This window comes from Daktulosphaira vitifoliae, unplaced genomic scaffold (assembly GCF_025091365.1).
Source record: "Daktulosphaira vitifoliae isolate Bord-2020 unplaced genomic scaffold, ASM2509136v1 Scaffold_5, whole genome shotgun sequence".
Lineage (NCBI taxonomy): Eukaryota > Metazoa > Arthropoda > Insecta > Hemiptera > Phylloxeridae > Daktulosphaira > Daktulosphaira vitifoliae.
This window is the reverse complement of record NW_026099576.1, coordinates 24,596,657-24,619,472: the sequence shown is the minus strand read 5'-3', so window position 1 is coordinate 24,619,472 and position 22,816 is coordinate 24,596,657. Positions and strand designations below refer to the sequence as shown.

The following is a 22,816-nucleotide window of genomic DNA, read 5'->3' as shown; positions in this document are numbered from 1 at the left end:
TTTGTTTATCGAAATAATTAAATTACAAAATTTTGATATAACCTTAGAATTTATACGTTTGAGTAATAAAATAAAGTAATATTGCTTTTTCTTCGGATTTTTTTCCAGGTTCTTATAAAATAAAGTATACATATTTTTTCAACTTTTTTACTTTGGTAATCTGTTTAAATATACCATCAATTTTAATTTATGTAATCTTCAAGCTCTTGCTACTTATGTGGATTACTTTTAAAATATTTTTATTTTCATAAATTTAGTAAAAAAAAAAATTAAAACCTTTTTTATAAATAATTCTTACAGTTCATGTATTATTTAAAAAAAATATTGCTGCAATACGCTTTTTGATAGCACAAAAGAGCACTTAGTATTCTTATTATTAAGTAAATAGCTTTTTATTAAATTGAATGACTTCATATATACATAAAGGTAAATATTGTATAACCATCGTTAATATTTACTTACATGACAATCAGTCGAGAAAAAAACTTACAACCAAACAAAATTATAATATTCTATGTTATCATTTAAGTTTGGTGCATGCAGTTTAATAGAGTATTAACATGAACTCTTAATTATACATTTTAACGAAAAAGTTATTATTATATATTCTTCAGCATCAGTTCAAATTAAACGACTTCCAACACGTTACCAGTTGAAAATGAGCAGTTGATTTTTTTGTTTCATAAAATCCAACTATGTTTTCTTGTTTCGAAAGTTCAATGGACCAAGACCACCCTTATTATCAAACTGTACTCATTTTAATTGCAGGTGTTCTATTCCGCCTGGAATTGTACGGAACTAAAAATAAATAAGTCATTAAATCTGATGATTGATGTGTATTCTCTTACTGTGCAATTTAAATTTGCACTAGAAAACTATAACCATAATTTATTACAATAATGTAATTCTCCATTAAACAATTTTTATTGCGTCTCTTTAACGTGAACGAAACTAGCATACTAACTGAATATTTGCATGCATAGTAAAAAACGATCAATTAAACTTGCATAGTAATGTTATTTCATTTCAACTTATCTATTCTGGTCATTTAATTACTGAGGTTGAGTTCTCCCGGAGTCATTTAAATGTATTTATTTGCTGGTTTGACGTCTCACGATTTATGTGATATATGTTCATTTCAAAATTGATATATTGAATTTGTTATTTACTGTAATCAATAGTGGCAAAAGCCGATTATATTGTACTGTATTGTGTTCTCATTTTTCTTCCGTATATTTCCTAAAACAACTGTTAATGACTATTAAATTGAACTATACCTTTGTATTTTTTTACTTATCTTTAGGTCATACAGAAATACTGCTTACTTATCTAAAAAAAAAAAATCTAAACATTTTTAATTTAATTCCGCTAATATATAAATTTTTATATCTATGACTCACATAAAAATTATTTCTTCAAACATGTCAGTATTATTACTATTTAAAAATGAGTTCCGTTCTTAAAAATATATAGTAACATTTTTTACCATTAGATTTATACAATACATCTTTGTATCAAATTTTAACACAATAAAATCTTTATGTTTTATTTTACGATTTTACATTTTACAATAAATTTTAAATGAATGTATTAATATAATAAAATAACGTTACTCGTAGTACATTGATTTTAAGTCAACTAGAATGTACCCAGTTGCTTTTGTGGTAATATGATCTGAAAAAACTATTTTCTATGTTGCAGTTGATTCTTGCGGTCACTCAATTTTAAAATAAAATAACTGAATTGGATTGTGTGTTGCTCAATTCCATTTTATTATAAAAGTAGTTTGTATCAAATAATAAAGATAATTGACTTATTCTGTTTTTTTTTTTAGACCTAAAAAATATTTTTGTTTTATTATCTTGTCACGTTTTTTTTTGACGAACTAAAGGCGGTATAAAGTTTAATAATTTTTTTTCTCTTACATCATTTCACGTATGTTACATTGTTGTATGGCAGCTTATAAATAACGGACCATCAGTATAAATTAATCACTATTGTTTTCTCATAAATGCCATCGTATTGTGACTTATTATTCAGTTTTTTGTTTTTTTATTATCGGTTTTATATCATAATAAAACCATTCCTCGTTAAATCTGGCGTGTACTGACGACGGCTTAAAATTGAAAATAAATTGCAAAAGTTAATCATTACACGAATAAATATAGTCATTATGCGTTCAAAATATTTTTAGCATATACGTAGCGAAATCAATTTTCGTCTATTTCACAACATGTCTAGGCTTTAACGTTGAGATATTTTAACATTTAAACTTGTAAATTTGTTTACGTCATTAATAAAATGTATAATTAATAAATAAGAAATTTTAAACTTTACTCATATATTATTAAAAAAATATCTTATGTGTATTATACACATAATACAGCAATAATTCGTTAACCGAATAAAGTAGTTTCAAAGTAAAATTCATGGCGTATAAAGTATTACAAAAAAAATTATATTGTACATGACCTGTTGTATTTGTTTTGTGTTTAAGTTTAATCTTATAGTATGCTGTGTTTTCGGACTCATTAAGCTTTATTAGACTTATTAAACTTTATTGTCATGGTCATGTACGCTTTCATAGTTATCTATTATGTGTTACTAGAATTTTTCAATAGAAAAAGTATTCAGCTCGTTTCTATTACCCCCAAACATCACGGTAAATAACCTTTAAGGTTATTCATGCTTTTTAACACGCAACACACTGAGATCCAATTTCAAGATGGCAAAATACTATACTTCAAACTATTATCCATTAATACCGTAATTACAATCATTTTTGTAAATTTAGTAATGCATTTTTTCATGTTAAAATGTTTTAATGTATATTGTAGCGATTAAGTTGCACAAATAACGTACATTTTGTTCATTTATTTAAACTACCATATAAAATTATTCATAATTTATCAAGTGTAGTGAAAAATTACTAGCTCCATTATCAAATACAATTATTTTCATAATCTACGTATCCGTCGGCCATGGTAAATCATGAAAACACCTAAAAATATAGAATATTTCTTCGCCAAGAGGTTCAAATTTTATTTTACTTAGAAGTACCCTCAGAAAAAATTACCTCGTTTAATTTATTCACGTGTCTTAATATCTATATGTGTAAAAATGTGTTTAAAGCCGTGTTATCACCTAATAATTTTTCCAAACGAGTTCTTTTTTTCTTAAAATAAGCTATAATTATAATGCTTAGTTGCATATCAAATCAACTTAACTGTACGTTGAGATTACAAAGTAGCTAATCGGTACTAGTTCATTAAATTGATTGGTTATAATGATAGGTTTTCATTCAAATTATAAAGTGTGTAGTCTAATAGTATTATTGCTATTACAAGTTTGCCATAAATTTTTAGCAAACCTTAACCTGTAAAAAAGATAAAAATTAAATGTTGAAAATCTCGTGATATATTAATCATTTTTAAACTCTTTCTACTACAGTATTTAAATTTTAAGGTTATGTGGTTTTTATGCAATAAGGGTTAAAAATAGTAGTAATAATAATAATATATAATTTTAGCATGAAAAAATAATTTATCAGGTGACATGTTTAAATCAAATTATACAGTGCTGTTTATTAAGAATATTTCAAAATGATAAGCATTTTCCTTTTTTAGGTTTATATATTTTGAAAATTTGACCCTTAACTTGCTCACTGGGAGGAATTCAAAACTGCTATTTTTTATGAGAATTTAACCTTTTTACTATCTATAGATTTGCATTTTTTTTTTTTTATATAATGGTGATTTTAATCGCTGTTAGATATCATTTGTACTTGTCCCAACTATGCCACGTTCTCACTATGCTGGGTTTAAAAAAAAAACGATAAATTGATTACTTAGACCTGAAACCACATAATGTAGTACAACAATGCCTTCTTTAATACCTATTTAAATATTTTAAAAATGTATATAATTTAACAAATTTTAGTAATCTTTTTATCTCAATTTAGACCAAGATAGACCTTTAAAACTAATTTTATAGCTCATTGTCGTTTTTATTTTATCTTTTATCAATGTTTAATGTAGTCACATTGATTCATTATTGTTCCAATTATTTAAATTGTTGACAGTATTGGCCAAACCATGTACGCTTTCACATAGCTTATCTATAATTAAGTGGAATAGATGACTTAATGGCTTTGGCCATTGTTCTTTGAGATAGACGTATTGTTCTAAAATCTCAGAAATTTCCATAGGGTTTTGGGTTAAGGTCGCTAAACAAGTTGCAACATCTCCGATCAAATTTTAATTTTTAATCGACATTAAAATAGGATTTCGACCTTTTAAAATTTTGACTTTTTATTTTTGACCCCGTACATATTTTTTATACTTGATATTCTACTCTACTGAAACTATGTAATTTTCTTTTTTCTTTTATTTTTATCTTATATATAAAATCAAAAACTATATCGACGTTTTTTTTTCAATTGGACTGTGATCTGAATGTTAAAAAAAATAGAACGGAAGAGACGTAATTCATCAATATGGACAGTTGATGAACTCGATTCTATTGTGTACCATTTCATTCTGTTGATTTTCCTTAGATTTGCAAACGAGAAAAGATTGAAATCTTCCCTCGGTCTGTGAGAACGGGAGTTCATTATCATTTTCGATCAAAACACTATCGATACAAAACGGATTTCATTAAAATAAACATTGTGAGTTAGTACCGGTTTACTCTAACTCAAGTATTTTTTTTTTTTTAATCTTCTTTCTTTGCTTTTTTTTCATTTAATATTCGTTTATTAAAGATTCAAAAAATTTAATTGAAACATGTATAGATATTGATTGTATGATTCACTTCAGTACTTCTCGATATCAGTATAAGACTGTGTGTAAAAATATAAAGGAAAAGGCAATTTTTGGTTTATAACCCTATTATTTATGAAAAGTTTATCTAAAATGTATTTTATATCATATTTTATCCCAAACTATTACAAGAAAAAGGTACGAGAGAAAATAACGATACAAAAAGAAACAATACTTATCAAACCATAACTTGATCTCTAAATATTTTTACTTTACAAAAATACAATTCAAATCATTCATAAGTAATAAAAAAAAGTGCATTTTTGCGTTCATTATTTAGCACCTAATAATTTACTAACTATATTCATTATACAAAAAATTGTTATATGGACTCGATTGTTTTCCTTGCAATTTATTTATTTTTGAACATTATATAAAACTGTTTGTTACTATACATTAATAAATGATTTTTTCTATTTCTTTCTTATAAAAGAAATAACTTTTTAACATTATTCCCCTTACATGCAATTTCATATTGTTTCTATCATAAAAAAAAGCTAATAAAAAATTGTATTAATTAACTTTGAGTTGAAAATCCCTATTGTTCGAATGACGAGGGATAAATTTAGTACTTTGAAGTTTATTGCCTACACAGTACTTATAATCAAACATTTGGTTAAAAATCTGTAATAAAATTAATTTTCGTGTGTTTTCCTATTTACCATTTATATATGTTTTAGATTATTTTTCGTGATTTCTACGGACGTGATTACTAGTTTTGGATAAGTCGGTAAAACATTTCTACGTGGAATTTTAAAGTAAAGCCAAAAATATTATTGTCGTTGATATATTACATGGAAATGTTATTAATGTTTTATCGTCCACCCGTGTAATTAATCTTAACTATCATTCCAATATACATCAGAAATACATATTGAATTTACATTAATTTTAATCTGTTAACGAAAATTGACGGATTGACTAATGTATTCTACACGTTGTTTACCGAATTGGATTTACGTAGTATAACTTTGCGCTAGTTTTAAATGGATATCTGTCATTGATTTTCTAAAGTCGAAAACGAATTTGGTGCGCACCCAATAGGGACTTCTTGTGTGTTATTGTACCACGGATGTCAGTTTGTGAGATGCAAACCTATGCGGCACTATCTTTTAGCGTCCGCAACCGTAAAAATACCGTAACATGGCAATATATATTACTGGATAAATGGCCGCGTGATGGTTATCTAAGGCGCACACAATAGCGTCGAATGATTTAAAGGTTACCTCAAAAAACTAACACAGCTAACAGCCGCCATACAACTCAATACAATACTACCGACAACTATCAGGTGCTTAACGAGTGTAAAAAAACGTTCTGTCTGCGCGGAGTACATACATTTTTATTGTCCTTTACAATTATTGTGTACCCACAAATGGCGACCGTTTCAGCTCTATATGGTGGGTACACATAATATTGTGTTCTTGTTGGGTTTTTAATCTAATTGGTTTAGTAATTACCATACTGTGCCTATTGAAATGTTATAGTAGTGCGTAACAATAAAGATACCAACTCTAACCATCGGCCATTATTTCCCTGTAGGATATACGATACTTATTACACATGCGTTACTATTCCATGACAATGTTCGTTTGTCATTCAACACTAACATGCACAGTCGAATATGATAGTTTTTGCAAAATAAAACTTAAGATTTTTATTTATATTCGTATAGAAAATTGTGTACTAGAGATATATTGTTTTAAATTAGTCACGTGTTACTCACAGGTAATTCATTTATGTACGTAAAATGATAAATGAGTTATTATTGAAAAAAAATCTTGACAAGCAGTTTGTTAAGTTTCTCAAGTAATTTTTTTCTCGGTTGTAATAATACCGTTTAACTTGATGGTTGTCTGTTTTTTAATTAACTAGAACATTGGTACACTACATTATAAATGGCTCAATTACAATTTCTATCATTTGACTTCTTAGCAAACCTTATAGATTAAATTGACATATTGAATGTTAATAGGTTAGTTCTAAATTTTACTTTTTTTTTCGTTAACACGGTTGCGTTCTTTTTGGCCTAAATTCATTCAAAAATATAATTTGCACGAAGGCATTTATTAGACTCGGATGGTAATGTGTGCAGTTATATCAGTCTTGGAACATGTTCAAATATATCAAAATAGTAAATAAATTAATGTCTGAATCATTACATTCATAAATTATATTTTACATTAATGTACAGCTACCGAAGTCATTGCATTAAGTTGCTCTCGTAAAATACATGTTTTACACTCGATAACAACTTGAAATAAAGAACTCTTCAAAATAATTGTTGAAAAAATTTAGTTTACAAGAGCCCATAGATGTGTTTACTCAAATTATACTCAGTAATTTTCTTGGTATTTTAACTTAATAAAACGTGATCAATTTTTATTTTTCTTATTTTTAATTAAAAACATTAAATAAAATATTCAAGTTAAATATATATATATTTCACAGATGTAGCGTGAAAAATAAAAAATTATATTACTTTAAAATAGTTTTACGATAAATACAAACTATTTAATTTTGACACTTAGATATATTTTGACACTAAAAAACTTTATATCCATTAACAGCATAATTGATGATTTTCAACAGCTTGTAAGATAATGTCACACTATTAGAAAGTTGTGTGTTCTTATAGATAATCTGTTATAATTTGTACACTATTATAACATATATTTTTGGACAGAGTAATCCAAAGTAAAGGTTACAAAATTAGTTGAAATTTCCATTTACTTATAATTTGAATTACTCTGTATACATTTTATAAATTTTTCTAGACAAAATAAATAAATCTCTGAATATTTCTCTATCATGATTGAACTACGCTAACAACATAAAATGTTAAACGTTAAATTTTAATTGCTTCATTTTATATCCAACTTAGCGCTTTGTTTTAGGGGTTTTGAACTACTATAAAATTTATCAAAGGATACTAGTTATTCAACGTATACATTGAACTCTTTGTTTAAATCTACTCCAAATCCGCAACTGTTCATCTACTATTTCATTTATTTCAAATAATGACTTTGGTCTTTAAATCCAAGTGGAGGTTTTATTTATGAAGCTATTAATCTAATAATATCAATGGAGGTAATAAAATTTGGGACTGGGCAATAAAATACTATTATTACAACTTTATGATTTTTTGTGTTAAAACATTTTTAACGATAAGAGGATACCGCGTATCGTTTTATCTACACACTAATGTTTACTATTACACTTGAATGCATAAAATACATTAGTAACGCACTATTCTTGCAATTAGCCTTCCTCGTGATTAATATTCAGTGATTCATGAGACAAAATGGCCCAATACCACTGCTGACCAAAGTTTGCACAAAACTACCTTAGTGTGCTTGCGAGTTTGACCACCAAATTGCTTGGAAATGATAAATTAATGTGTATAAAAGTGACTACCGCCCAATAGCATAAATCATGTGATTGTTTATTACTTAACAGCTATGTGAAAAAACAGTAAATTCTCGTCGGTTTTCCTATTCGATGCGGGATTTGCTCCTTGTTAGGGTTTAAAGTTTAAACGCTTATAAAATTGGCAAAAACTTAAAAGGAACGCCTTTCTTCTTCTTCATAAAGGTACAACGTCGATCGATAGTAATTTATCGGTTCAAAACTGCGGGTCGTCTCTTCCCTAGTTCAATATTGCCGTTCATAAATTATTACTGACCTTCTCCGGTATAAACGTTTGGTCGCGGTTTGTCGCCCAGTTTTGCGGATTCCCTATCCAATCAGTGAAAGAAGTTAAGTTATGAAATACACATTGCAACTTAGTGGATTTTGAGGAAAAAATATATTTGAACTGTTAGAGCGACCGTAAAGCTAAATCATATTTATATAATATGTTAAAAAATATGTGCTTGAAATACTCTTTGTCAACTGTTCTTGTATTACATTATGTTACAAGCTTATCTGTATTATTTATATTTTCCTCGTGGGATCAATTTATTTTAGCATTTTAAATTGTATTTATATAAAAGTAGTGTGTACATATTCATTCGAAATTTCAACGTGTACAAATTATTCGAAATTAGGACTTATATAAACTTGCAGTTTGTTGACTAACTTATTTTATTTGGGTCATAAAGTAATCGTTTTAATGATATACTAGAGATATTCCTTAATTTACGGATCTACGTGAAAAACTTGGATGAATGTGTTCTCTCGGAGTTAACGTTTTCGCATTTTAAACTTCTTAAGATTAGATTTATTAGTACTTAAAAATATGTCAAGACCATTAAACCATCACGTATACTTATAATATATAATAAAAACATTTTAATAAAGTTGGCCTAATGTATGGTTGTTGCCAAACTTTTTTAGTTTACGACTAGCCCAATACATTATTTAATTTTATATATATACATAATTAAGTTATAAAATTTTCGATTACGACCTATTCGAATTGTGGTTCGTAGGTGTCATATAATTACTAGGCGTTAAATTTCCCATTGTTCTTTTATTCATAAAGCATTTTTATCGTTCCACATTTAAGGTAATTATAGTTATTTTATAAAAACAAATTAATGTAAACATTTATAATGTGCTGTTAATGTACAAACACGAGTACACGTTCAATGATTTTTTTGTGCTCATGTTGTTTGTCGTAGGCATCGTGTATTGTTAATTTAATTGAATGCACAAGTAGCGCCTTACCGACGAACGGTACATCAAGTTTTTTCGCTTTTGCACGCGTCTCTGAACATTCTGATTAGCTTCTTCATTTTGTCATTTGTGAATCCATTTTATTTTTAATTGTTTTCTGTAAATGTCACGATAGGTACGCACAAATAAACACATAGATNGTCGTAGGCATCGTGTATTGTTAATTTAATTGAATGCACAAGTAGCGCCTTACCGACGAACGGTACATCAAGTTTTTTCGCTTTTGCACGCGTCTCTGAACATTCTGATTAGCTTCTTCATTTTGTCATTTGTGAATCCATTTTATTTTTAATTGTTTTCTGTAAATGTCACGATAGGTATGCACAAATAAACACATAGANACGACTAGCCCAATACATTATTTAATTTTATATATATACATAATTAAGTTATAAAATTTTCGATTACGACCTATTCGAATTGTGGTTCGTAGGTGTCATATAATTACTAGGCGTTAAATTTCCCATTGTTCTTTTATTCATAAAGCATTTTTATCGTTCCACATTTAAGGTAATTATAGTTATTTTATAAAAACAAATTAATGTAAACATTTATAATGTGCTGTTAATGTACAAACACGAGTACACGTTCAATGATTTTTTTGTGCTCATGTTGTTTGTCGTAGGCATCGTGTATTGTTAATTTAATTGAATGCACAAGTAGCGCCTTACCGACGAACGGTACATCAAGTTTTTTCGCTTTTGCACGCGTCTCTGAACATTCTGATTAGCTTCTTCATTTTGTCATTTGTGAATCCATTTTATTTTTAATTGTTTTCTGTAAATGTCACGATAGGTATGCACAAATAAACACATAGATTTTTTTTTTGTTTATTCCATGGTAACCAATGATAGGTCGTACAAACAAATGCGATTGCTAATCCTGTAATTTTCACGCATTCTGGTTCACCGAGCAAAATACAAATGAGAGAAACCGCCTGTTAACCGCAATAACTGCAGCGGTTAGTAACCAAATGTCACGGTCAATGCAGATAAAATAATGTTTTCATTGTGTGACTTACTGTAATTTTATCTGGGTTAAATAGTGACTGAGATGAATTAAGAAATGTATAAATTTATTTGTTTGTTTATTTTACGAGTTTCAACTAATGTTGCTAATGTGTCATATATGCCTTAATAAAACACTATGGTAGTTTTTACCGACAAAAAATCCAGTTAATTATTTTAGTTTTTAATTTGATTACTGCTGAAATTATCTAACCAATGTTATGTCTTAGATATAATTTTTTTTTTGTGTGTTACAGGTTGTGAACCATGTGGGCAGAATGAGTCGTAGCCGTAGAAAACTATTAGTTTATGGGCTAATCGCAGGCACCATATTATTATTCATTTACAATCTACGATCATGTTCACGACCGGAGGCACAAAATGTCTTTATGGTACCAAAAGAAGTAAGTTATCAAAAATAGCTGAACGTTCATTATACGAGTAACTTATCAATCTATCCATTTAGTACACTGTTCTTAGTAAACCGTCCAAGATTGTGAAATAAAAATTAATTTAAACAAATAATTGCTATACTCTGAAATGATCGTTTTCCCATTAATAGATATTTTGTCGAATAATAGATAGATTTTTCGGAATTATTCACTCGCCGTCTATCTACTCTTTTCAGTTGTGGTTACGTGTGTTCACTTATCATAATGTTTTAAGACTTAATTGTTGTTGNACCGGAGGCACAAAATGTCTTTATGGTACCAAAAGAAGTAAGTTATCAAAAATAGCTGAACGTTCATTATACGAGTAACTTATCAATCTATCCATTTAGTACACTGTTCTTAGTAAACCGTCCAAGCTTGTGAAATAAAAATTAATTTAAACAAATAATTGCTATACTCTGAAATGATCATTTTCCCATTAATAGATATTTTGTCGAATAATAGATTGATTTTTTTCGGAATTATTCACTCGCCGTCTATCTACTCTTTTCAGTTGTGGTTACGTGTGTTCACTTATAATGTTTTAAGACTTAATTGTTATTACGAATAAATAACGGTTTTAGAATCTTCGCTATGCGCCGGTGGTGTTTTGAATTAAAATACGATGTTTTGTATTGGGGATTCGATTAATAGGAACGGGTGCGTATGCAAAGCGCATTTCTTCTGTTGTTTAAAGACATCATTTTAAAGCTTTTATCCGAAAGAAACGTAATACTGACTTATTTCATTGATCCTGATTAATCACTGAATCTGTTCAATGTAATAAATCACTAACAAAAGTGTTTATATAGCAAACTGGATTTAGATTGTCACTGTTTGTAATTTTTCTCTTTATTTCCATTTGTAACATTTGGGTATTCATTTTTGTGTTCATCAAACGTCGAACAACTAACTATTATGCGCAAATATTATATTTGATTTTGTTTTGTTTTCCAAACTGTCATATTCTATTTATCTTCCGATCTGAATTATTCCAATCGTTATATCGCCAACTATATTTAGAAAACTGGAGAACTGTATCGCTGTGTCTAGAGAAACGATTATAGTACATGCATAAGTTGTTTATCACATTTTTATAAAATTAGATTTTTTTTCTGGTTTTATATTTTTCCTATAACTGTTGATGAATGAAATTCAATCATAATATAAATTTGCCGCCGTTTTATATTTTTTAGAAATTTATTACCGACAAAGACATGAAAGTATACACATACGATCGAGACATGCCTCTGATATTTATTGGCGGCGTGCCGAGGTCCGGTACAACTCTTATGAGAGCAATGTTAGACGCACATCCTGACGTTCGGTAATTTTTTTATTGCATTTTCCATACAACGATGACTAATGATATAATGTTATCTTTAGATGTGGTCAAGAGACTAGGGTTGTGCCCAGGATCTTACAAATGCGCAACCATTGGTACAAATCGTCTAAAGAGACGTTGAGACTGAAGGAGGCTGGAGTTTCAGAAGAAGTGGTCAATTCGGCAGTGGCCGCTTTTATTCTAGAAGTGATCGCACGGCATGGTGTTCCGGCCCCGCGATTGTGCAACAAAGATCCTCTTGCACTCAAATCAATGGATTATCTGAAAGTTCTGTTCCCAAATGCCAAATACATTTTCATGGTGCGTGACGGCAGGGCCACAGTACATTCGATTATATCGCGAAAGGTAAATTGGATTTTGTCTCTTTACAATTTTTCATCAGTTATAAATCTAATCTTTTAACAATGACTTACAAGTAAACACGTTGATGGAAACAATGTGTTATTTGGATTTTAATGTGTTGTATTTTTACAATGAAACCTATAAATAGTGCCATTTATTAAAGAATATTGGTAGATTCCATTAGATGTTATTCGAGTATCCGCAAATTCAGTTTAGTACATTTCGTAGTATTTCGATATTCTTTTTCGAACAGTTATTAAGAAAGATATTTGATTACTACTCGGCTTTAATTATACTTGTTTCTTGTAATAATACATTTTTTCAATAAATATCTATTATTCTTTAAGGTGACAATCACTGGTTTTGATTTGACCAGTTACAGACAGTGCTTGGAAAAATGGGATGATGCTATCAGTATCATGTATAAAAACTGTCAAAAAGTAGGACCAACGCACTGTTTAATGGTATATTACGAAGAATTAGTGTTAAGACCTCGTGATACATTGACTCACATACTGAAATTTTTAAACATACCATGGAATGAAACGGTTCTCCATCACAATGAAATGATAAACAAACCAGGAGGAATCGCCTTATCGATGTAAGTAGTAATTGGTATTATATTAGAATGATTTTAAGAAGATATTGTCAATTTGGACTATAAGTGTTATGTAAACATTAAAACTTAAGGTTCCACTGTTAGATGCATATTTAAATAAGGAAAATAAAAAAGTTAAAACTATATTGGTGATAAATAATTTTATCGGTACACTTGTTGTATGTTATAATAAAATTAAAATGAAAGAACCAGTTATAAATCATAGACTAACCTTAATATGTTATTTAGCTTTAATTATAATACAATATAATGTTTCTAATTAGGGTGGAACGTTCTTCGGACCAAGTTGTTAAACCCTTGTACCAAGAAGCGTTAACTAAATGGGTTGGTCAAATTCCTGATGATGTTGTAGCTGAAATGGATAGTATTGCACCTATGTTGTCTGTTCTGGGGTATGATCCAATGGCAAACCCGCCTGTTTATGCGATTCCAGAGAACGAACAACAAAATAGTAGTTCTAATGTTGATATTATAGAAAAAGAATCTACTGAAAGATAGTGAATTCTATCTTTAGCCAAACCTACTTTATTTTTCATGTTATTGAAAATATGTAAATATAAATAAATGTAATTTTACAACATATATTTTGTATATATTATTATTTTTTCATTTTATATTGTCTCATGTTGGGTATTATAGTTAATAATGATTATTTTGTTTTTATACTTATATTTTGTACTTATTATATATTTGTATTACAGCAGTAAATTCTGTAAATTTTTTTTAATTGAATTAAATATATTCGACAATCTTTAAATTATTAAATTTTAGTGCTTTAATTTTAACTTTTTTAGTACTTTTAAGCTATAATNAATATCTCAATAATTAATTTTTTTACATTTTATTAAAAATATTAATATTTTTAAATTTTAAATAAAATGTAAAAAAAAAAATCTAAGATAGCTATTTTGTAGAGTAGAAATTATGAAAAATTTTAGTAAAAAAATATCTTATTAATATTCAGTAGTAAATATTCATAGCGTTTTGAAGTTTGTGAAAATTTGAATTTTCATGTATTATTTTACGGTATTAAACATTGAAATACGTTTTGAGAAAAGGACAGAAGAAAACGCTATCTTTTCATGATTACTGTGTATACATATGATGATAATGTGTATACATTACAAACTTGGCATTAATACCATGATAAGAAATTAGATAAGGCAATTATTACTTATCACTCTCATTAAAAAGTATATTGAAAAGATAGCGTTTTCTTCTGTCCTTTTCTCAAAACGTATTTCAATGTTTAATACCGTAAATTTATACATGAAAATTCAAATTTTCACAAACTTCAAAACGCTATGAATATTTACTACTCAATATAAATAAGATATNACAAACTTCAAAACGCTACAGAATATTTACTACTGAATATTAATAAGATATTTTTTTACTAAAATTTTTCTTAAATTCTACTCTACAAAATAGCTATCTTAGATTTTTTTTTACATTTTATTTAAAATTTAAAAATAATTAATATTTTTAATAAAATGTAAAAAAATTAATTATTGATATAGCTATAGACCTAACGTATAACTATTATTAAAAAAAAAAAAATTAGCTAAAAATATTAACTGGAACAAAAGTTAAGTTTAAGTTGTCAGTGAGTGGTGGGCCACTCTATATATATATATATATCTTGCATTTTCAATTGACCTTTGTGTACAGTTAATCAACTAAAAATATTATGATTTTTATCATCAAAAACTAATTTTGATAATAGATTCATATTTCTTATACAGAGCAATTTTTGTTTACAACTATTTTTTTTTAATTCAAACAATAATCTAAAATCAACCTATTTCCGGAGAATTTGGTCATTTAATTGAAAATTTCAGTGAAAAAAAGATTTTTTTTGGATATTTGACAAAAAAAAATTACTTCTACAAAATAACATTTATTGGAAATCATAATTCACATTATCAACAAATTCCTAACTGTGTAAAAGAACCAAGTTCCAACCTAATTCCTTCCTAAATATTTAAGGTTACAAATTCTTTAGCTTATAAACTTCAATCCTATTTTCATGAGCAACATTGTTCTTTTATTCGTATTGCTTAATACTTGGCCAGTATTTGAATAAAGCATAAAACATATTTCACTGCAGTCTGCAGTTCTAAATAAATCCCGCGAGGAAAAAATAATGACATTTATATATACAGAGTGGTTCATTATGGTTAAGTCACTCATTTTCACGGAAACTATTGAAAACTTTTAATTTTTGTAAAGGAAAAATATTGTTTGATTTAAAAAACTCTACAATAATATGTAGTTAAATAATTTGTTATAATATATTTATTAGCGTAGTAATTAAAAACTATTTTTTTTTACTCCATAGACCCTCTAATTATTTTAAGGGTAAAAAATAAGGTATGCAAAATTTGAATCCGAAATGTTAAAGTTACCATGTACCCCACGGCCTCGGAAGTTGAGTAAAATAGCTATTTTTTAAAAAAAAGCTTATCTTTTCTACATTGTAGTACTCAACTTATTGTTACGGTTGTTTGATCCATAAATAAAAAATGTTATTGGGAATTAAAAAAACTAATTTTTGTGATAGTTAAATAATCAAAAACAACATTAGTTCTATTAAAAACAAAAAATATGTAAAAATATCAGAAAATCCTTCTTTTTTTTTTATCAAACATTTTTTTAGAACAGTAATAATGGAGATATAAAAAAATCAAAATATACATTCAGAGTGGCGTATTTAGAAATTTATAATGAGAGTGGCACAAAAAATGTTTATGAATAAGGTATTATAAAACGACTTTTTTTTTTTTTGCTCATGTTTTATTAACACATTAAGTATAAATTTTAGATTTTTTTGAAAAAAAAATCTGTTATTTGTTTTAAATCCATTTTAATTAATAGAAATATATCTTTTTATACAGTGTGTATCTTTACGTAATAAACACTTCAAAGTAGGTGATAACATTAACGGTACAACTGAGCGGGCGTCAAATTTTGTTCCACAAGACAACTATATCGACTAACATTTCATAAACCCATTTTATTATCGATAACCAGAAAAAAACTTTTTTTAGTGATATTATTAGACATTTTTGCATTGCTTGATAAAATATTTACATAACTCAGTCAATGTGGTGGGAGGGGCACGTTCTCATATGCCCCTCTCTAAATATAGCACTGTGTATATAACACATTACAATTTAAATTTATGTATAATACATTCATAAGCACTTTTTGATGCTGAAAACGATGGTGTAAATAAATTTTATGTAGCATAATTATTTCTTTTGCTATTAAAGTATTGCCGACTTGACTTAATGATCAGTAGACAATTTTCAAACTTTGAAAAATTAATTAATTATTATTTATAAAAATGTTAATAATTTTTCAAATATTTCTAAACTATTAAAATTTTTTAATTCCTCGATATATTTTATTAAATATATTTTTAATTATTCATATATGCAGAATTATGACTATTATCAATACATTCTTTTAACATCAAAATATGCACTTGCATGCAAAATAATATTTTGAATATTTTTGAATTTCAGTATATTATAGAATGCTATAACATATCACTATACGGAATATAGTTCTGAATACTGTAGCATCTATTTAAACAACAAAAATTACATAGAAATGTTTACTAAGACTTCTATTTCAATGATTAATAACAATAAAAATCGTGATTTTATAGAAATTTTGAATTTTTCTTGTAAATTTACTGTTAATAGTAATTGTGTAAGGTCCTTAATCATACATCAATCTAAAAAATTCAATTTTTATTCCTCATGAAATTTTCTATTTAACGCTCTAACCACAAGTGAAATGAAGTTACATATAACACAAGGTGGGGTGTTTCCATACCCCAGGCATTACTTATTACGATTGATGGATGACATATAATTATTTAAAAAATAAAATGTTGTAAAATGTTTTCCAGCACTTTTCATTCATTCATTCGGTTAGATTTTGACCAATTTCCTCGAATAGCAACTTAATATGAGAAAGATTCCTTTCATTGTACTTTTTATACATTTCCGAGGACACCAAACATTTTTTAACGCGCATAATTATACTTGAATAAGTATTATGAATAATTAGGATCATTTATTACAGGTTGGTGATAAAAAAAAACCTTTTATTTAGAATATAATATTTATTTATTTCCTTGTAACACTAACAATATTAGAAAAAAAATTACACCAACATATAAAATTTATAAAATAACTATATCAAACTAGTATCATCAGGAAAATCTTCAAAACATTTATAACAGTACTTAATTACCCTCTCGTGCTCTTTGCAAATCGGTAATTTGCATTTTGATCAGGAACTCGTTGTCTTTTTGTCCTTCTTTCGATCGCAAAAGTTGCACCACTTATATTTTTTAGAACCTGTCAGAGGCTGTTCTGTTGCAGAAGGAGCTGCTATACCCAAAACCTTCCGAATGTCATCCCTAAGTGTCTTAGGGAGCTTTTTATTATTGATTCGTTGTCTCATGAAAGGTTCTGCGAGTTGAAATGTATGGTTTTTCAAAAAACTGGCCCGATTGTAACGCGCCCCATCTCCTTTCTTTAGCAAATATAAAACATTGCTATTATAACCAGCTGTATCAAGAATGCCGAAAAAATAACGTATTGGCCAACGTGTATGAGTGACATAACTTGTCAAAAACATTTACACCTCCTTTAAACAAGTTGTAACATTCCACTATTTCTGGCTTTTCTGTAATTGTATTTACTTCTCCTGTATCGTGCATCGTGCTCAATAAAATGACGTTATTATTATTTTTTTGATTGTAGGAAACCAATGTTTTGTCTGGCTGGTATACAAACCTTGACGAATTCAATGGTATACGTGTTACTGAAACCATGGATGGTGGTATTTCCCGCTTGTTTTTTCTTAGGGTTCCCACCATTGTAAGCTTGCGTTCAGTAAGTTGTTCAGCAAGTTGGTAGGAAGAAAACCAATTGTCCATACTGACATTCCGGTTTGTACCTTTTAAGTTTTCAGTCAGCTGTAACACATATCTTGTTGGCTGCAACATGGTACTTGGGCCTAGCAATGTGTTTTTACCAATGTATGGAATTCCCTTACAATTTTTAACCCATATTTGTCAGGTTTTAGGGGTAGATACATCTTGAAGAGACGCCTCTAAAGCTTAGTAGAGTTTCATCTACGGTTACATATTCAGATGGGGTATAGTTGTTTTCGCAGTTCCCACAAAATCTAGTCCAAATTTCCCGAAATGCTGTAAATTTATCATTTATCTTCCTTTCTTTCCTAGTAACTTTACTATCAAACCTTGAAGTATTTAACAGAAATTCAAATCTGTTTCTGTATATAACAGACCGAAATAGTGGCGGTCCAAAAATATTTGAGTACATATCGCTAATGTTAAGTCCTTAGTCTTTCAAAACACCACTAAAAAAAAGGAGGCCAAGCAAAGCTTTTATTTCAAGTTTTTCTGTGGGCCCATATATATCACTGCTGACTTGTAAAATTTTCTGCCTGCCGTGTGATTTCCTCATTGGTGTATTAGACAAGTTTGTCCAATATAATATCATCAAAAAAATAGAAAAACAACGCTGACTCATTATTTGTAGTCTTAGCAGTGCTTCTTGGTCCAGGAAGATGGCTTACGAGGTTCCGTACAGGAACTCTAGTTCTCTTATTTTACAAGGTTTTTGTGGTCCATATCGTTTCTTCATCTTTCCCTAAAACAAAAATTCTATCTTCAGATGATGTTGGCAGATTAGCGTATACATCACCTTTATCGATGACGAAAAAATCGTCAGGTACGTTGTCATCATTTTGCAATACCAAATCTTCATCCTCGCTCTCCTCTCCTTCATTATAAATTGTTTCCCCTTCACGCTCATTATTGTCAAGCCTATGCAGCTCTGCCAAAATGCCCTCGGGACAAGTGAACAGTCGTAGTCTTTTAGCCATTTGCACAAAATGTCATGAAAACTGAGAATAAAATATAATAATGAGGTATAAAGATATATAATCAAATGTAAAAATATTTAATAATAATATTTATACTATATTACTAAATGATAATATTAATAATACGTAAATATTTTGTACAAAAATATATAGCATAAACAACAAGGTGGGGTGCCAGCGCACCCCAACACGTTTTTTTTTTAGAAAGTAAAAAAATGAAGGCAATACTGACCATGAAATACGATGTTACTGCACCAACGTCCACAAGACGACTGATAACGAGGCTACTAAGATCCTCAACACTACTTGAAGTAGTAGATCGCGCATGCGCATGAAAAAAACTCCATGGGGTGCGCAAACACCCCACCATGTGGTGTGAGGGTTAATGGTATAAACTCTAAACTTGCAAGTTGAGCTCAAATAGTGTTTAAAAGTTCAAAATTTTTTAATTATAAACTTTTCTAAAAATCAACTTTAAAGGATTGACACGGCACCGCCTTTTGCTCTAGGCTGGCGCTCACCCGTGTCTCTCTCGATATCAGCCGTCCAGCTATTAATATGACAATCGGTTGTCATCGGTCGTCACCCCGCCCTTGACACTGAGATAAGGCCGCCGCCGAATATGGATTACCGATATTGCGGTCTGTTCCGTTTTCGACGTACACCTAACTGGTTGCTCGACTCCGTTTTTGCGCCCTCTGTTTACCCTTCTGTTTTTTTTTTGGTCTGTTTATTGTACAACGTTTAGCGTCGGTTATACCGGGACCTTGACTTATCTTACACCATTAGGTTACTACCGTGCGGTGTAACTAGTGTTGGCGTTATATCGGGACCGCCAGTGCGATCTATATCAATATATATAGATATATTTATAATAAATATAATATATTTATTCGTCAGTGCGGCTTTGGCATTAGTTTACCTTCTGGTTTAATTTTTTTTCACCAGTGCGACTTTACCGTAGTCTTATTTTGTGTTTGACTACGAATCGACTGTGCGGTCAACCTTTTCTTTTTGGATTACGTATTAGGATCAAAAAATAAGTTTAAAATGACATTTTTAATTGAAATTTTGAACGAATTTTTTTTAACATATTAAAAATCAATAATAACTTGTTAAAAAATGGTTTTTTATTTAAATAAAATTTTGAAGTATAATTATTCGCTTTCTAATTATTAATAATCTCGAAAAAGTGGTAATAGAAAATTTCTAATTTCAGACTTGAAATCAGCGTAAAAATGTTAAATATTTGCTTCTATGATATCATACAAAAATGTTCAACATTTTACGACCTTTTTTTTTTTTTTGAAATTCCACTCCCATGGTGTAAAATGAGCGTTTACTCATTTATGTGAGTAAGTTTATTGTAGCCCTTAATTTGTAAAATATGAATTTTTATGACGATATAATTTTCTATTCAATTCATTATTAATATATGTTATTGTCGTCATTATGAATCTTTTTTTTTTTTATGTTTGTTATATTTATATATTATGTTTATTAACCCTTAAACAGTCGCGTGGGGGTCTACCATACCCCCACACAAATGAAAACGGATGTATTATATTGCATAAAAGGTGTACATAGATATAAATTTAAACGATGGTTTTTATAGTAATATTGAATCAATTTTCATAAATATATTCATCAAAATTGAAATGAGTCATATTTACCCCCACACGACTTGTAACATTAAAATTTTTTTTTGGGCTTATATTTTTTCAAAATATCGTTTTATCGTAAATGCAATTTTTTTAATCGATATAATATTGTGGAATTGGAATTATGTGGATCTACCACCGACTATGCAATTAAGTTTTAAAAATAAATAATCTATTGAGAATTTCCACTACTCGATGATACGGAACATATAAGAACAAAACATGTAATAAATACATCGCGTATATTAAACAGTAAGCAAACATTGTTGGGAGAAAAATCAATGTTCAACAGATTTAGAATAATTATATATACTCGTATCATAATAATTAAATGTATTGTAATATTAATAATAAAAAAATTCAATTCAGAAAAATGATTATATAAATGTAAATACACATAAAATTAATAAATATAAGTCAAAGAAATACAAGAAAAATTAATTAAAATACATTTTGTAATAGTAAAAGCTTTTGTTTTGAGTCTTAAAAATAAGATTTTACAGTTAAAATAATTTTTTTACAAACCAAAATTTTTTAATGAAATTTTGAAAGTTAAGTTTTTTTTTTTTTGTAATATAATTTTTAGTAATGCACTTAATTTTGTAATTTATTTATTTTTAAATTTTATTATTAAATTTTTATCCATATTTATATATCATATGGTAACAAATAATGTCTTTAAATTAAAAAAAAATAAACTTTTTTATACATATTTTATACTTTTTTAGAAATGGGGTCTGATAGACCCCCACACGACTATAAATGTTAAAAAAGGCACGCGCCTGCTAAAGGATTAAGCATACTTTTATTAAGATACTTTTTGACGATTTCTGTTAAATATGTTTATAATACAAATTTGTTGATATATTTTATATAAATTTTTCAATGATGAAAATAAATATACGCTAAAGATAACTATTGGAGGAAGCAAAAAAAAAGTCTTATGCATATCCCTTAAAAAAAAAACTCAATGTTCGTCAGAGATTTAATGTTAGTAACTTTATTTTTACATTTTGAGGCAAATTTCTATAACTTTTTTCATATTTTTGTGTTTTTATAATTGTTAACAATTATAAATACAACTTACTCATTAAATTTTATTACAAAATTGATTTTAAATTAATTATTTTAATTTAAGTAAAAAAGTACAGTTTTTTAGGATGAGTAATCATATAATTGTCTTAAAATAAATATATTAGTTTATAATGTATAATTTTTTCATTATTTTAAATAAATATTTAAGAAATACTTCACCACTAAAAATGCTCTCTTTGATAGAATGTTCCACGTCTAATTTTTTTATTCCTAACATTTCAACATTACTGACATGTTCTGCATGTTTTATAAATTCTTTAATTTCATTAGAATCTATATTTTCTATATGTTTCACATTTGCATTTATGAAGTTTAACTGTTCAATATATTTTGTTATTAAATCGCTTAAATCATTTTTCAAGATATAAAGTCTTGCTTCCATTTTTTTAAATATTTGTCCACGTACGTTTTTAAATGACATGGCAAAATTTTTAACACCGTCTAAAAGTTTTTGATCGTAAGGAATAAAAAAGTCGACAAAATCATTTAGTATTCTGCCCATTCTTTCATTGTATTCGTTTTTAAGATTAATATCAATTAAATCGCTGAGATAGAACAGGTGTCTATCAATGATTCGTAGCATGATAATAATGGTGAAAGTTATAAAAGTTCTATGAAATTGAATAAGTGATGATATTTTATAAAACATTTGTATGTTATTTTGATTACCTAGTTCGTATTTTTTCCATAAATCAAATTCTATAAATTGATTAAATATATTTGAGTTGTCGAAAAATTTATACAAATTATCACACACATTTAAATTTTTTTCAAAAACATTATTTAAAGTTAAATAAGAGAAATAACTTGGAATAGTTTGCAATAATTTTTCGCCAAATCTATCATTAAAATGTTTTATAAGGGTATCAATAAATAAATTTC

The 22,816-nt window shown here is 27.9% G+C and overlaps 1 protein-coding gene across 6 annotated transcripts in view; it reads left to right on the top strand.

The window, feature by feature from the left end:
• LOC126907793 (protein-tyrosine sulfotransferase-like) overlaps positions 1–14,001 on the top strand; it is a 41,044-nt gene extending 27,043 nt beyond the window's left edge. For 5 of the 6 annotated variants that reach the window (XM_050689392.1, XM_050689393.1, XM_050689391.1 and 2 more), the window contains 5 exons: positions 10,765–10,911; positions 12,135–12,265; positions 12,325–12,628; positions 12,973–13,226; positions 13,508–14,001. In XM_050689392.1, the coding sequence (XP_050545349.1) occupies positions 10,765–10,911; positions 12,135–12,265; positions 12,325–12,628; positions 12,973–13,226; positions 13,508–13,742 (1,071 nt within the window). In that variant the 3' untranslated portion in view covers positions 13,743–14,001. Of the gene's footprint in view, positions 1–10,764; positions 10,912–11,195; positions 11,227–12,134; positions 12,266–12,324; positions 12,629–12,972; positions 13,227–13,507 lie in introns of those variants that run through there. The other variant, XM_050689395.1, reaches the window with a different exon arrangement.
• Positions 14,002–22,816: the final 8,815 nt, after the last annotated feature.